Source organism: Felis catus, chromosome B1, assembly GCF_018350175.1.
Source record: "Felis catus isolate Fca126 chromosome B1, F.catus_Fca126_mat1.0, whole genome shotgun sequence".
NCBI classification, from domain to species: Eukaryota; Metazoa; Chordata; class Mammalia; order Carnivora; family Felidae; genus Felis; species Felis catus.
Window position 1 is genome coordinate 35,779,588 of NC_058371.1, and position 16,441 is coordinate 35,796,028.

Here is a 16,441-nt window from a genome sequence, read left to right on the forward strand (position 1 = left end):
CTTTAATATTTAATTGGAAATATAATTAAGGTATGGGAAGAGTTTTGCCATAAGAATGTGCATTGTAGGGGCACCCGGGTGGCTCAGTCGGTTAAGCGACTGACTTCAGCTCGGGTCATAATCTCACGGTTTGTGGGCTCGAGCCCCATGCTGGGCTCTGTGCTGACAGCTCGGAGCCTGGAGCCTGGAGCCTGCTTTGGATTCTGTGTCTCCCTCTCCTTTTCGTGCTCTCTTTCTCAAAAATAAATAAATGTTAAAAAACATTTTTTTAAATAAAAAAAAGAATGCACATTGTAGTGTTGTTTAGAATGAAGAAAAATAAAATACTCATAGAAGAATAGGGGATTGGCTCTAAAAAAAGGGTATGTGACCTGACAGTAGAATATACACAGCAGTTTAAAACAATACTGTAGAAAGACTGTGTATTGAATAGAAAAGGTATTGGTGAGTGAAAAAAGCAGGTTATAAAACAGTATTTACACTTTCTATTTTTGTTAATAAAATATATATCTCATATGCCTATTTCGAATGGTGGGGGAATGAATGATTTTAATTCTCTCCTAAATTTTAGAATTAAAATTTCTCATCATTCTATAGTGATCATGTATTACTTGTGTAATAAAAAGTTGTTAAAAATAAAAATGCAGCAAAAGCGCATTTTGGTGGTTGTTTGGTTTCATACAGAGTTACTTATATTTGGCTTGTTAAGCTTCATTCTTACCATGTGTTTTCTCATGTGATCTGCAGAGAAGTCCTCAGAGGCAAGAAGCAGCAGAAACCCTGAGAGGCTTTGTGCCTCCACCTGATGCTAGCACATAGCTCCACAAAAGCACATTCATATGGCTGTTGTTCACGCTTGGGACACATGATCTCACGCGGTCTCCACATGCCATCCCGGGAAGGTGGGAGGCAGAGGTGTGCTGGGACTCATCTTCCTTTTAAGGGGAGAACCGAGTCATAGAGAACATGACTTTTCCTCACACCGCCTCTCAGGTTAGCTGTAGGGCCAGGTTTTGGTCCAGATGTTTGGTGCTGGCCATAACCATGAGATTACGTTTTGCATCTCTTCGGGATTGCAACATTTCAGTGTAGGTGTGCATGGGGCGGGACCTACCTCTGTTTGGCGAAGGGAGTGCTTAATCCTGTCTCAGTGTAACACACGGCACTGCATTCTGTGGTTCAGGATCTGACCCAACTTGCTCAAATTCTCCACACCCATTTAGGGAAGGATTGGCTTCTGCTTGTCTTTGCTTTCTGTGCAATATTCACATTCTGTCCACTGTCACCTTCTCTAACCTTTACCGCCTGCTGATGTCCGCGGTCCCCAGGTCCTGTGCACTCAACTCATGTCTTCTGTGGCACTCTGAAGCCTGCACGGTCTGTCTGCTGCCCCTGCACCAAGCCCTCCCCACCCCCACCATGCTCCTGCTTCCATGGTCCCCTCTTGGCCATGCTCCACCTGTATTCAAGCTGGTTCAGACTTCTTCTTCTCTGAATCCTTATCTGTACCTTGCAACTTAGTTGTATATTTCTTGTTCTCTATGTCCACCCTTTTCCCCCTAAAAGACTGTGGGCTCCTTGCAGGCAGACATTGTCAATAATGATGGCAATGATAACAGTTCTGATAGGTGACTGGGCCCTTCTGGCGTACAGGCTCACAGCTTAGTGATTTACATAATTTCTCACTCAGTGATGGCAGTGTTTATAATGTCACTTGACAGATGAAGAAATCAAAGCTCTGAGAGATTGAGTAACTAGTCCAAGATCACTCAGCTAGAAAGTGAGAGAACAAGAATTTTAATTGTATCTGTTTAATTGTAAAGCCCATGCTTTTCCAGACTGCACACTCTTTGTCACTGTTGGTTGCTTGATTCAAATTTCCTTGAGTGTTCTTCACAGTGGCATCCCTGGAGTTTTCCTTTGGTGGTAGCAAAGCCTCCTGTCAATAAGAGAGCAGATAGTACTCTCCCTGGCCCAGATGGTTGGCTGGGATGAGAAAATTCCAGGCTCTCTGTTTGTTCTTCCCACCCCCTTTCTTGCCTCTGCACACCCTTCACTGCCCAACAACTCCTCTCTCTTGTCCCTTTCCCCAGAGACACCTAAGCAGCCAGAGGACTCTCCCTAGACAACTGGGAATCCCTGGGACTGCAGGTCTAATATGTTTTGATAGAGTTGGTAAAAAAAAAAAAAAAAAAAAAAAAAAAAAAAAAAAAAAGCCATGGATCAGCCTAAGTCCCTGAGGAGAGAATCCAGACTGAAGACAAACCAACCTCCCCTACACCGCCCCCACATCCCCCATCTGGACCCTTTCCCTTCATGGCTCCCCTTCCCTTCCCCCAATCAGAATCTCTGTTTAGGGGCTCCCAAGCCTTTGAGCACAGCTCCACCCCTCTCCCAGACCTAAAGTTTGGGGGCTGCATTCAAGTGAGAGATTTCCAAGTAGGGGTGTGTTAGAGGGACTTCTTCTGAGGGCAGCTTGTCCTGGAAAAACAAGGAAAAGAGTGGCAGCCACCGCTGCTATCTCTGAGGACATCACCGTAGCTTCCCAGGAGACCCTCTGCCCTTTCCCCTCCCACACCAGCCCAGGAGAGCGAGCGAGCAGAGCGATCAGGGACCGAGCTTGCTTATCGTCACCTGACGCTGGGCAGCCACTGATCCCATTGGTGGAGCCAGATTCAGTCTGGCTCTCTCGTTCTTTCTCGCCTTCTCTGCCTCTCTCTCTCTCCTCCACGCTGCTTTGATTTCGCTCTTGCCTCTCCTTGCGCTCGGCTGGGAACATCGCCTCTCTGGGGGCAGCAGCAGTGCGCTGCAGAGCCGGCAGGAGCTGCCTGCCGGGGCATGGAAGAAGCCTCTTTGGCAGCCTCGAGAGGAGCGAGAGGAGAGCGAGCGCGCCTCTGTCTGTGACCCAGGCGTCGCCGCTGCCCCTCTCCCTGGGGAGCACATCCACACAGAGGTCTCTCCCTTCCCTCCCTTCCAGGTCTTCCTCTGCAGAGCCCAGTGGAGCCAGGTGAGTGCCCTTTCTCCCCAGAGCATCCTGCTGTCAATTCTGAGAGGGACTCAGGTGGCAAGGGGCTAGGAGGTGGGGGCACCAGGGGCCTGCCACTGCCCACGGTACCCACCTGGATTGCCAGGGCCAACGACCTTGTCCCCTGTTCCCCAGGGCCTTGGCAAAGAGGTTAACCCCCGGATCCAGTCCCCGGGGCACCACAGTCAGTCACCCCGTGACCATTCTGCTGCAGTCAGCGATGCCAACAGGGACAGTGGGGTGGGGAGAGACTTCCCTCTGGCTTGTGGGTGGCTTTTCTGGATGGGCATGGGCAAAGGGTATCCGTGTGCACGGCATGTATGCATGCTTGTGAGGAGCCTGGAGGTTTGCTTGCGTAGATAGTTCTGTATGTACACGCCTGCGCTCATGTGTGGGTCTCCACAGCTGTGTGGCATGTTTAGGAACATACGTTTCTTGTACATGTGAGGTACGTGTGTGGGGGGGGTCACTTATCTGAGTAGCCTTTGGGTTATGTGGGTGGGGGCAGTGTGAGGCAGTATATTTATGGGGTGGACATATCACTTGTCATGTGTGTGGGAGTACATGGTGAGGGAGGGAATGCGTGCAACCAAAGCATTTCTATGTGGGGAGGGGCGACTCCAGAGCAGAAAGGGATAGGTAGGTGGAGAGTGTGGGCAGAAGCCACTGTCTGTGGGCAGCCCCTCATAGGTGTGCAAACCTGTTGGCATGGGAAGGATCAGGGCTGGCAGAGTGTGGCTAGAGACAAACCACATTTCCATAGCTGGGGTCTTTGAGCCTGGGGAAGACTTGAGAGAGAATATCAGAATATGGGCAGAGGTTGACGTGCGTGTGAATACACATGTGTGTGCAAGCAGGCATATGGGTTGTATGCCTTCTGTGGAGGTAGGACGCGCCTGTGGCTTTCTCTTCCCTCCAAATATAGCTTGTGAGAATGTGTGCCTGTATATGTGTGTGCGTGAGCCTATGAACTTGAACATGTGTGGGTCTGTGTGGAGGTGACAGCTTGTAGAGGGGAAACTGTGGGACATTCTTAGAATGTGGAACGTGGCGGAGGCACCCGAGTGCGTAGGTGAGTGAGTGGGACCGAGAATGTCCGAGGAGGTGTGTGCAGCCCGTGTGCGGCAGGTGTGGGCGGGCACATTCAGTGTATGTGTGCGTGTGTGTATACGTGTGCACGCACACATGTGCCTACCTGTGTGTGGGTGTGTAAATGCTTGTCTTGGCAGTGTGGGTGTTTCTCAGGTCCTGTCTCAACCTGTCCCTCACACCCCGACCTTCCCCAGTCACTTGGACTTGGAGAACTGGGGCTCACACCCACCCTTGGTCCACCCTGGCTTTGCTGTTCTCCCGAGTGTCACTCATGACCACTCTCCCAAACTAGCATGGGGGAGTAATCTCAGCTTTTCTAGAACTGTAGAAAGAAAGGATGAGCCAGGTCCTGGAGATGCACCCCCCCCCCTTGCAAAGATGGCTGCCCCGTCTCTGGAGGAGACTCTGAAGAGAGGAGTATTGAGGAATAGGTGTCCACATGTGGGGTAGGCATAGACTGAATCCCCTGTGGATGGGAGGTGGTGGCTCAGGCCCTTTCTAGCGTGGGATTGTGTCTGTGTTGGTGTGTTGTGTTGGTGCGTGCGTGTGTGTGTGTGTGTGTGTGTGTATGTGGGTGCATGTGGGTGCATGCGTGTGTCTCCCTGGGGAGCTTCTCACAGGGAGCCCAGAGGATAGCAACTCCCCACGTCTCCACATCTGTCCCCATGAATTGCAAACTGGTTTATTATCATCCAGTTGTTTACCAATCCTATTCTGTTTTATTTTTGGGTGGACCTGGTAGCACCCCCATGCTTGTTTACTGTAGGATTCTCTGTGCACAAGCCACCGGCATTTGGCTGGACTTCACAACAGGCAGGCTCACGCTTTAGGGTAAGAAGCTCAAATGAAACAAGGGCTCAGGGGACACCCTGGAATAGGTAAAAGCCATCACCCATATCCTTCACCCTGTGCCTGCCACTCAGGCAGCCCACGGATGAATTTAGAGGTATCAGGCTCCACAACAGGCTTAATTGACAGGAGAGTGTGGGTTGGATCTTCTGGAAGCTATAAATAGAAGTACCTGCTTTCGAAGGCACAAGGTACCCTTACCCTTAGCACCTGGGCAAAGAGAAGAGAAGAAGCAGAAGGGGAGAAAAGGAAACCACATTCCAGAAAGCTGAGGTGTGCTTGGACGGGGCTTGAGAAAGAACCAGGAAAGCATGAGCTTCACTGGGCACTAAGCAAATGCCCGGGAGCAAGTCCAACCCACATTCATGTTCTTGTCCCAGAGACAGTCTCTCCCCACTCCCTCTCCCTTCCCCACCCTGTTTCCCAGACCTCATGAGCCAGGCCACAGTCAAGGACAGGGTCAGATCTTCCTAGCAAAAGCACAGGTGAGTGACAGTGCTATGGTCCTTTTATACCTGGAAGAGCAGCCGGGGTAGAAAAAGCAAAGGTGAGAGAAGAGGAAGGTGAGAGAAAATGCAGTTACTTGAAAGGGAAGGATAGAAGGAAGAAAAATAAATAGCAATAAAACCATGTGCGCCTATGCATATACACATGCACACATGTCACACACACACGCACACGCACACACGAGGGGACACAACCTTGGCTTAATGATAAAGAGTTTGAGTTCTGGAGTCAGATGTGAATTCAAATCATTTTTTAGGCTGTGTGACCTTTGGCATCTTGGTACCCCCCCCACCTCAGTTAACCCATCTGTAAAATGGGGATAGGGGCCCCTGAGTGGCTCAGTCAGTTAAGCATCCGACTCTTTATCTCAGGGGCTTGAGTTCAAACCCCACATTGGGCTCTGTGCTGGGCATGAAGCCTACTTTAAAAACAAATAAATAAAATAAAATGGGGGGCAATAAGAGTACCTACCTATTGTGAGGTTTGCACGATATGATGCTTATGCAGTTATTATTACCACACAGATGCCTGAGGAAAATGTCAAAGGTAAAACCAATTATTTAAACAAGTCAAGCAACAGAGGATCAGCTGAAAGGAGAGAGTGATAGTTGAAAAGTCATGGGTGAAAGAAGAGCTGTGGCCCACGCTGCCCCCTCCCGCCACCAGTGTATCCAAGGGCATCTCCGTGGCACTTGTCCTCCTAGCCCTGCATCTTGGTGACCCTCCCTGAGTCACCCCTAGAGACGAGGGCGGCCCAAGCCGGAGCGACCTGTCACCCTTGGCCTCTCGGCTGCCAGTGCCCTCTGCCCGCCTCAACCCTCACACCGGTCTCCTCCGTGGGTGCTTCCTGTCTCTCCTACGCCTCGCACAGCTCTCTCCACCCCCACCCCCTTTCTCTTTTCACGCCTGCTGGCTGAGAGCCCCCCTCCTCGGTTCCATCTGCTGCAAATCTGTCCTGCCTGGCGTCTGCAGCATTCCCACTGCCTTTGCCACCTGTCAGGTGCGTCTGCTCAGCAGACCCCTCTGAGGAGAGCCAAGAACCCCCCAGGGGGGACACCCCATCCCACCTTTGGTCTTACCCCTCCACCATGCAATCTTCCCATGCAATCTTCCCATCAGATTGGATGAGGCAGGTGTAATCAGTGGATTATCCCCAAGGTTCCAATTTGCAAGAGATGCTGGGAGCAAGACATTCCAGAAAATTCGGTGGCAGGGAGGAAGCTGCTAATTCTTCCTCTCCCATCAGTCCCCAAAGGAGCCAAGCCACAGGGGAGCATGGAGCTGCTGTCCACACCCCACAGCATCGAGGTCAACAACATCACCTGTGACTCCTTCCGCATCTCCTGGGCCATGGAGAACAGTGACCTGGAGAGGGTCACCCATTACTTCATTGACCTTAACAAGAAGGAGAATAAGAACTCCAACAAGTTCAAGCACCGGGTGAGTGGAAGGTGTGCAGAGGGCCTCTTGTTTACACCCCTCCTTAAAGGGAGCAGGGTGACGGAATGCTTGTGGGTGATCGTCGGGAGTCAGAGAAGCCTGGTTCAGGTTACCCTGTGTCATCTTAGGAAAGTTCTTTAGCCTCTCTGAGCCCAAGTTCCTTCACTGGTAAAAAGGGAATAACAATGCCAGCCCCCGCAGGCTTGTGAGAGGCTTTGGTGAGGTAATGTTTGCGTGGTGTCTGGCTTGGGGCCCAGCCACCATGGACACCATTATCGGCATCATGACTGGGCTTCAGACGGATCAGGAAAACCTGGGCAGGGGGAGGGGTGGGGGGTGGGGGGGGCTGTGGGGGGGCACAGACATCACACCTGGGGCTGGTGTCTCAGGATCCAACAAAGCCCCCGACTCAGGAAGCAGCTTTGTTGTTGACTGTGTGGGCCACTCGGGCCATGGGCAGGGGTGGGGCCCTTTGCTTGGTCCTCAAGGACGCCTCTTAGGCCCCTGTGATCCTCTCTGGCCCTGGCCCTCTGGCTTAGTGGTGTGGCTGGGTTTAGGAAAGAAACATGAGAGAGTCCTCCGCTGGCTGGAGTGTCCTTTCCCTGGGTCAGAGCAGTGTGGGGGTGGGCGGGAGGAAGGCTCCCACCTTCTCAAGCTGGCAGAGATGAAGGGGGAAGAGTGAGGTGGGAAGGAGCTGGTTCCCACGACGACCGTATCATGTGGGTTACTCACCCTCTCTCTCTTTGGAACTGGCTCTCCCGATCTGGGTGTCTTTTGGCAGGCCAGTTGCCACGGTGACGTGAATGTTCAACACCACCCCCTTAACCCTCCCCCCCCAAAGAATAAGGATATTTTCCCTTCCTCCCTGGCTCTCAGCATTTGCCGTTGCCGTGGAGACGGCACTGCAGTGTGCAGAGCTCTCGAAGTCTCCCTCGAAAACGGAGGTCTCACCGCCCTCAACTTTTCGGCCTCCACCCCAGTGGCCTTTCTCCCTAGTTCCCAAGAGAGTGGGTGTCAGGGGGCATTGATGAGGGGTGGAGGCTGGGGGCTATCAATATGGCCTTCCCAATGGCCACTGCTTCCTTCCTCAGGAAAATGGTGGCCAGGGCACCAAGCCATTGAATCTTGGAGACCTTGGCCCTCCTCAGGTGGCCCAGGTGCCATCTGGGGAGTGTGAGGTCTGGCAGAATGCCAAGATTGGACGTGACTCCCAGTTTGACTCTTGGCTCTCCGTCTGTATCCCATTTCTCAGGATGTCCCCACCAAGCTTGTGGCCAAGGCTGTGCCACTGCCCATGACAGTGAGAGGCCACTGGTTCCTGAGCCCCCGCACAGAGTACAGCGTGGCCGTGCAGACCGCCGTAAAGCAGAGTGATGGAGAGTACCTGGTGTCCGGCTGGAGCGAGACAGTCGAGTTCTGCACTGGGGGTGAGGCCCTGCTGTCCTGCCGCTTTAGCACATCTGGCTTAGTTGTGATCTTACCCCAGCACACACTTAGGAACACCTGCTGTATACAGGCTCTATGCTCAGGCTGTCTGGGAGATACTCATGGATGAGCCTCACCCCTGCCCGCAACAAACCTGCAGTCTGACACAGGAGGCAGACGTGAGCCCTGCTAATCATGTTGACAATACCATTCCCGTACAGGCATGGAATTACTTTCCTGGCTTGGGGCAAGCATGTTTTTCTGAACTGTAGTAAAATGCACACCAACACAAAATTTCCCATTTTAACCATTGTTAAATGTATAGCTCAGTAGTATTAAGTACGTTCACACTGGTGTGCCACTGACCTCCAGAACTATTTCAACTTCCCAAACCGAAACTCTAACCCCATTAAACAGCAGCTCTCCCTTCCCTCCTCACTCCAGTCCCTGGCAACCACCATTCCACTTTCTGGGTCTGTAAATTTGACTACTGTTGGTACTTCACGTGAGGGGAATCACAGTATTTGTCCTTCTGCAACTGGCTTATTTTGCTCAGCATAATGTCCCCAAGATTCATCCACGTTGAGCATATGTCAAAACGTCCTTCCTCTACAAGGCTGAACAATTGTATGTGCGGACTACACATTGTTCATCCATTGTCGGTAGATGGATACTCAGTAGGTCATCACATTTGCTTGTCTTGAGGCTCCACTTAGCCTGGAAAATGACCCCTGTTCGGTGGTCCTGCAAACCTCTTAGCAGAATTCAGTTGGCAAATTCCAGCATGAACAAACACCAGGCTTATGTGTACTTGGTCGTGGATGACCCACGATCTGCCCCACAATATTCCATTCCTTTGGTGTCCACAGTGAGAATTGCTCCAGATCTCTCTCTGTCACAAGGAAGGGGCAGGGAACATTCTTAGCCCCGGGCCTCTGAAGCTGCTGGTTCCATCCTCTGCCAAGGCCTATGCCCCAAGTCTCCTTGACATGCCATTCTCTTTTGAGTGGTGCTTTTTCTTAGCTCGGCTGCAAAACCCCACTCTCTGGAGGTGCTCCCACTCCTTGTGGGGAAAGCCTCTGGGTTTACCCCAGAACTCCACACGTGGTGGAAGTTTAATTCAAACTGGGGAGTTGGGGATGGCTGCAGTCCAGTCCACACTACTCTTGCCAAACCCAGCACCCTGGCCAGGGCTACATCAGCAAGGAGGAAAGGGCACCTTTTTCTAATTTGTACAAAGGCTCTGTCTTGGCTAGCAGCCGCCCTGCCTGGGCCCCAGGGCCCCAGACTCTGATCCTGGCCCTGGGAGGTGTCCAATCTTACCATCCTGTTTCCAGCCTTCCCTGCTTCTCCTGGGGTGCAGATGTACTCACTGCCTCAGACCCTGGTCCGGCTAACCATTCACTTCAGTGCTCTGTGATCTCCTCATGAGCCCCCACCTGTAATTACCACTGGCTTCCACAGCCTTTTGCCTGCTGGGTTTGAGTTCTCCCTAGAGGACCTCAAATTCTCCCCTCTCAATCCTTCCTTTGCTTCCTGGTCCTCTTCACATGAGGATAGCTAGTGATTACAGCTCCTGGGGTCCCCAGCGTGATTGTCTAACTGGGCAGCCCCTGCCCCTTTCTGACTCAGAGCCCTGAGCCTCTGGCAGCGAGGGTGCAGAGGTGCACCCAGCTGTCCATGTTCCCAGCTGGGCCACCTGGCCTGTTCCTATGTGGTCCAAGGTGCTGTAACTCTTTGGTATCCCCTGTTGCTCTGAGGACAGTTGTGGGCTGGTGTTCAATGTGCACAGTGGGTGAGTGTGGGAGGCTGTGATGCTCAGTCTGGCCCTGGGCTTACCAGCCTGGACTCTTGCAGACTATGCCAAGGAACACCTGGCCCAGCTGCAGGAGAAGGCTGAACAGATCGCAGGCCGCATGCTCCGCTTCTCTGTCTTCTACCGCAACCACCACAAGGAGTACTTCCAGCATGCCAGGTACAGCATGGCCCCTAGCAGGGCCTGGGTCTCTCCTTCCTCCCCTGGCTCTGCTTTGCCCACACAGCCCTGGCTGTCTGACATCACCCCCACCTTGTCATTGCCAGACCAGAGTCCCCATGGCATCTTATCACAGGCTGGCTCTGGGGGGGGGGGGGGGGGGGGGGGCTGGCTGTTTGGGATTGGGCTCCAAGGAAGGAGAGGACTCTCCTTGGGATGGGGCTGCCTGGGGGAACCATGCTAACTGGCCTGGGGGAACGAGATCTCGGGTTTGTTCCTCCTTTGGGACAGTTCCTTTCACTGGGTTCTAATGCCAAGGGTCAGCCATCTCTCCAGTTCAAGCCCTGGGTCCCTAGGGGAGGTGGTGAGGGTAGCACAGAGCGACAGGTTTCCATGCATGAAGGGTCATTGTTTTCAAACTGTGTGTTGGATAGCCTGGAGGCTCCAGGAAGCTATCTCAGGGCACTTTGGGGTGGGGGGAGAGGGGGGTACTGACGGGTTGTTGAAGAAATCAGGCTGAGTCTTGGTGGGCCCCACACTTATCATTCAGCGGGAGCATCTTCAATTTTATTGCCTATGGACCGCCTATGTATAATTTCCTTCGGGGAAGAAAGAGAGGGGCTCTGTAGTCCAGAAATATTCAATCCAATTGATGATCTGGTCCAACCCACTCAGCCTACAGATGGAGAGCCTGAAGCCCAGAAAGCCAGTAAGTCACTAGTTACTTGAGACTTCCAGGACCAGGCAAGGGTGAGGCTGGGTCTGGGGCTGCCCATCCTCCCCAGGCCTGCTGACACTGCTCCAAGACATTGTCCTTCTAAGGCTGGACTAGGGCAAGCTGCTACTCTTACTGTCTTTGTCATTGCATTCAGCTGGGGTGGGGCGTTCTGACCCTACCCCAGGGCAGCAGGGAACAAGGGAGATCTTTGGTGTTTGTACTAAAGAAGAGAGGCAGTGAGGTGTGTGGTGAGCTCACTGGCCCAGTTTGAGCTCCTCTTTCAGCAAGTAAGAAAGAGTCAGAAAGCACCCATATGTGCTAGGATATAAAGGTGAATAAAGGCAGAGTGCCCCCTCTTGAAAACCTCAGAGTCTATCGGGGGGACAGTACAGACAGATGGAATGTAATGAGTGTGTGTGTGATTGTTGAGTAAAATTCAGTGTCTGCACATGGTTTTGTTGAATACAAATGCCTGATGCTCCTGGAAGGTTTTGAGAGCAGGGGATACCTATGCTGGGCCTTGATGGATGATTAGGAATTTGCCAGGGTAGGTGAAAGGAGGTGGGAAAGGCAGTCCAGGCAGAGGGAAGAGCACTGCAAAGGCACAAAGGCAGGAAAGTTGGGGTTCACATGTGGCTGGAGGATCTTACCTATGGATGTGGGGGTGCTGGGAGGTGGGGTTAGAAAGGACAGATCGTGATAGCCCTGCTTTTCATGAAAGCCCCATTAAAGGGTTTTAAACTGGGGAGTGGTAGGTTCAGACATCTCCTCTGCGAAGGAGTGGGCTGCATCAGCCCATCTCCAGGGCTCTCCCTGCTCTCACATTCTGGAATGTTCTATTTGTGACTGATGGAGGCGGCAGCGGGTGGGAGAGCAGGGTGCTGCGCTGGCTCCCTTCTCAACCACACACAGCAGCCAAGCCTCAGCCCAGCTAACCAGCGGCATTTTCTCTTCCCTTTGGCATTTTTCCCCGGGGGTGGTTAGGACCCACTGCGGGAACATGCTGCAGCCCTACCTGAAGGACAACAGCGGCAGCCATGGCTCTCCAACCAGTGGCATGCTCCACGGCGTCTTCTTCAGCTGCAACACAGAGTTCAACACAGGCCAGCCGCCTCAGGACTCCCCCTACGGCCGCTGGCGCTTCCAGATCCCTGCCCAGCGCCTTTTCAACCCCAGCACCAACCTCTACTTTGCAGACTTCTACTGTATGTACACAGCTTACCACTACGCCATCCTGGTGCTGGCCCCCAAGGGCTCCCTGGGGGACCGCTTCTGCCGTGACCGCCTGCCCCTCCTGGACATTGCCTGCAACAAGTTCCTGACCTGCAGCGTGGAGGATGGGGAGCTGATCTTCCGCCATGCCCAGGACCTCATCCTGGAGATCATCTATACCGAGCCCGTCGACCTGTCCCTGGGCACCTTGGGGGAGATCAGCGGGCACCAGCTCATGAGCCTGTCCACTGCTGACGCCAAGAAAGACCCCAGCTGCAAAACCTGCAACATCAGCGTGGGCCGCTAGGGACTCCTGGGGAGGTGGGGGGCTAGAGAGAGATGACAGGCAGGGTGGCGATGGGTGGCCTAGGTTCAGGGAGCTGGCTTTCTCTCCCCTGCCCCCCGCCCCCCAACCGCTCCCTCCACGCCACGGCCTCCCCCTTCCCCACCCCGCAGGCGTTAGAGGCAACAGAGGGCGGTCCCCTTGGTGGGCGTGGCCTATTCAACGTCTGGCGGACTTGGAAAGGCTTCTTAGCCGCGGTAGGTTGGTGGAAGGAGGGTAGATCTCTGGAGATTTCCCCATTCCCGGTTTCCCCGTCCTGCTGTTTCTTGCTTCATTCCGGCCTCCACTTAACGGAGACTCTCAGCCTGGGGGCTTTCGCTGAGCAGCCCACCCTAGCCAAAGCCCACGAGTTGCTTGCCCGCCCCCAGAGGCACAGCAGAGAGATGCGGGGTGCTCCTTTTTAGCCCCGCCCACCCCACTCAGGGCCAACCACAGAATGCCCCTCCCCGCTCTGCTGGGCCGGGGACCTCCCACTTCAGGCCTGGCCCTTTCCCTCTATACATAGTCTCTTGCACCGCTCTGCCCCCCAGCTGCTCCTTGACTCCCAGCACCCTCTTCCTGCATGGGGAGAGCTGTCCCTTCCTTTCTCCACCTGCCCTCTAGAAAGGGGCCCTCTTTTTCCTCTCGGCTTTGGGTGCTCCGGGCTGTTGGGACTTTTCCTTTCTTACCTGGAGATGATAAATACCCCAGCATACCTTCTCTCTTGCTCAGAGCACTGAGGTCTGGTTCCCCCAATGGCAGCCACTGGGGTTGAGGAGGGGGAAAGAGACCCCTGAGACCCAGAGGTACCCCTTTTAGGCCAGGAATGGGCGGCCTCACGCTCCGAGGGGACCCAGTGTGGAACTAGAATTGAGGGCTTTCCCTAAGAGCCCTGGCACCCTGCCTGACTGTGCGCTTTGCTCGCTCTCTTTGCCACGGTTCCGTGACTGCCCTGTGCCTGTGTGTGACCTGGACTGTGGCTTCCCTGCCACCGCACCTCACACCCCACCCACTGGCACTGTCTGCTCCCCACTGCGAGCCTGTTGGCAAAGAGCTCCTTCCCTGGGGAGTTCTTGATGAAGTCTTCCTGGGCTTCCCAGCGTTTTTGCCAATTTCCTACTTTTGTATGGGTCATGAGGGTGGTGAGGGTGAACCCCTGAGATAAGCGGACCAGGTCGGGGGGGTGTTGGGTAGAGGTGTGGATGAAGGCAGCTAGCTGTTTGGGGGATGACGGAGGTGATGTCAGGCAGAGGACAACAGCCCCCACAGTGAGAGCCGGATTTCTGTGATGAAGTACAGAAGGGGCCAGCAGGCCAACAAGGCCATATCTCAGTAAGGGCACAGGTGGGACAGCTGGTTGCCTCTTGTGTAGCCACAGGGAGTGGTGTGGTCAGCTGTCTCTGTGGCACAGAACAGGTCTGGGGGCCCTGGGAGATGCATGGAGGAGAGGACATGGGCCCCCAGGCCTTTTCCGCCTCTGCTGACAGCATTGCTGTGGGGGTGGCCCACTGCTCTCCCCTGGCCCTGTGTCTGCCCTGAGCTGGGGGCACACCCGCCTGTGTTGTGCTTGCATCAATAAACCACCATGGCCTGAGAGCCCCGACTCTCTTTGGGCTCTGGGAGGGGTAGTTCTGACTAGGCAAGTTGCACAAGCACAGAGGAACTCAAATGGGGATGCCCCCCAGGACAAGACATCTGGAACTGTCTCCAAGGGTGTTCCAAATCTTGCTGTGGGAGGCAGAGCTCAGAGAGCAGAGCCATATCTCTAGCTTGGAAGGGACTTTGAAGGTCTTTTGGTACTTATGACCTTGCACTTTGCAGAAGGGGGAAACTGAGGCTTCTTAGAGGAGAACCTATAGCAATCTGGAGACCTAACCAAGGTCCTCTTTTTGGAGCCCTTCCCAGTGCAGCAGCCTGACACTGCATCAACCCCAGATGCTACTGGATTTCCCTCCCCCAGAGCCCAAATGTCCCCTCCCCAGCAGGACTCCTCATTTGCAGATCTGAGTCACCTCTGCGTCTATTATTATGGACTTATTAAAATGATCCTCTGCCAGAGTATGAAAGCTCCAGAAAAATTAGAGTCACCTCGCTGACACTTGCCTGGGCTCAGGGCCAAATGAACATGTGTCATCCAGAGCTTGGGGCATAGCCTCCTTGGGCTAGGGGAAAGCTGAAGGGCAAACGACCACTTCCTGAGGGCCTATTATGGGCCAGGCATCTGGCCAGGTGCTTTCACACACATCAGCTTCACAATGGCCCTGTGCTGTAGTATTCCCACTTAACAGATAAAGAAACTGAGGCACAAAGAAGTTAAAAGGATTGCCAGGTAGGCGACAGTGCCTGGGTTTGATTCAGAGGCTGGAATCTTCCCATTGCACTGTCCTGTCCTCCCTCATGTATGCCAGGGACCACCTGGGCTGTAAGACATGGGCAGGCCCATCTGAATATGTGGCCCTCTCAAGGGTCTCCTCCACATCTCTTCTGGCTGACCAAGGCTGCGCCTCCATCCTGAATAACACCAGGGGGGGCTGTGGAGTCACAAATGCCAAGGAGCCTTCTTTTAAAGGAGTAGTGGGCAGCACTGGTGTCCAGAATTCCATGGATGGGGAGTGACCTCCAGGATCCATCCTTCCACCTCTGGTCAGGACACCCCCACCCCACCCCAGAGGGGTTTTTGGAATCCTCCCAGAGGAGCAGGCTTTAGTCTTCCTTTTGTGAGCCCTCTGGGTTTCTTAGGAAAAGATTGACTCCCAGTGTCCTCTTAGTGGGGGATGAAGGCAGCAAACTGGGGTGGGGGTGGGGGTGGAGCCACATGCAGGTTTCTCCAGAGAGCCTGCTTCTCCTTCCTCTCTCCAGATGGCTGCTCTCTGGCATACTGCCAGCCCTGTGCTGCTCAAGGCGCTCATCAGAGCTGGGTCAGGGCACTCGCTGGAATCTGCCCTGGGGTCCCTTCTGGCCTGTGTTTCTCTAATCTGACCTGGTGGAGGGAAAAGAGGTCTACATGAGAGTGGGTGCACACGCAAACACACGGAAACACCACCTCCCTGTGCTGGGTTTAGAAGACACGCTTGGCTGCCACAGAGAGCCACAAGGTGAGGGACTACCCTGGGCTGTGGCTGCACCTGTCCAGCCAAGGGATTCCAATTTAGCCCCACTCCAGTACAGACAGGGAGGGAAAATGAGGCAGAGGCCACCAAGGGGTGTTTCCAGGTTATAAGTGGGGCATAGCACAAACACATAGACTCAACACATACACATGGACACACACACTCATGCCTCCACCTCCCTGTTTTGGTCTCCTCTGCCTATTCCTTCCCTTCTGGGCTAGCAACGTTCTTTTAATCTTGAATGGATGACAGTTCTCCCAAGGCAGTGGGAGGGGAGGTGCCAGTTCTGAGGACCCTCACAGTTTTGTATGGTTTTGGTGTGCGTCTCTTCTCTGTGTTAGGAAAAGAAGTGGCTGGGGTCCCAAGGAAACGGATGAGGAGGGACCATTCCCCCAAATGGAGGGAGGCCTTCAGGAAGCTGAGCTGAGGTGATTGGCCGTAAAACAGCTTGGCCACAGCATCTGGAGGAGATTGGAACCAGATGTTCCTGGGATGGGGGAGGGGAGGGTGTGGGGCTGGGAGGAGGCTGGAGCAGGAGAAGCAGGCTGGTCAGCAGGAGGCTGGGTTGGGGGGGAGTGGGGAGGGCCTCGTGGCTCTCTGGGGAAGACAGCTGGCTGCCCTATCCCCACTCCCCAAATCAGACACTGCTATTTTTGCAAACTGGAGCAGCAAATCTTTTCACAGATTCTAGAATCAGCCTGTGTGTAGGGACAGTCAAGCACAGGGTGTGACTTGGGAGGTGCCCAGAAAGGCTACCAGCTAGCCA

The 16,441-nt window shown here is 53.8% G+C and overlaps 1 protein-coding gene and 1 long non-coding RNA gene across 3 annotated transcripts; one reads left to right on the plus strand and one right to left on the minus strand.

Moving 5' to 3' along the window:
• Window positions 1-304: 304 nt before the first annotated feature.
• On the minus strand, window positions 305-6,723 carry LOC111560112. 2 transcript variants are annotated; one of them, XR_006596480.1, is made up of 5 exons: window positions 6,553-6,723; window positions 5,945-6,001; window positions 2,635-5,481; window positions 2,401-2,481; window positions 305-1,939 (listed from the first exon to the last, which is right to left on the minus strand). It is a non-coding gene; the product is annotated as an uncharacterized LOC111560112 (long non-coding RNA). The 2 variants fall into 2 exon arrangements; XR_002741674.2 differs by having other exon boundaries at window positions 2,401-5,481.
• A 25-nt stretch (window positions 6,724-6,748) lies between these two features.
• Window positions 6,749-14,161, plus strand: PHYHIP (phytanoyl-CoA 2-hydroxylase interacting protein). The gene is made up of 4 exons (XM_003984711.5): window positions 6,749-6,913; window positions 8,166-8,340; window positions 10,196-10,313; window positions 12,016-14,161. Exons 1-4 carry the CDS (start codon window positions 6,749-6,751, stop codon window positions 12,548-12,550), a joined length of 993 nt encoding a protein of 330 aa, XP_003984760.1. The 3' UTR covers window positions 12,551-14,161.
• The last annotated feature ends 2,280 nt before the right edge of the window (window positions 14,162-16,441 follow it).

Excerpts from the sequence above, each read along its gene's own strand:
- PHYHIP (XM_003984711.5), top strand. The coding sequence starts at position 6,749 with ATGGAGCTGCTGTCCACACCCCACAGCATCGAGGTCAACAACATCACC. Across the intron at positions 6,914-8,165 it reads CCAACAAGTTCAAGCACCGG|GATGTCCCCACCAAGCTTGT; the intron begins GTGAGTGGAAGG and ends CCCATTTCTCAG. Across the intron at positions 8,341-10,195 it reads AGTCGAGTTCTGCACTGGGG|ACTATGCCAAGGAACACCTG; the intron begins GTGAGGCCCTGC and ends GGACTCTTGCAG.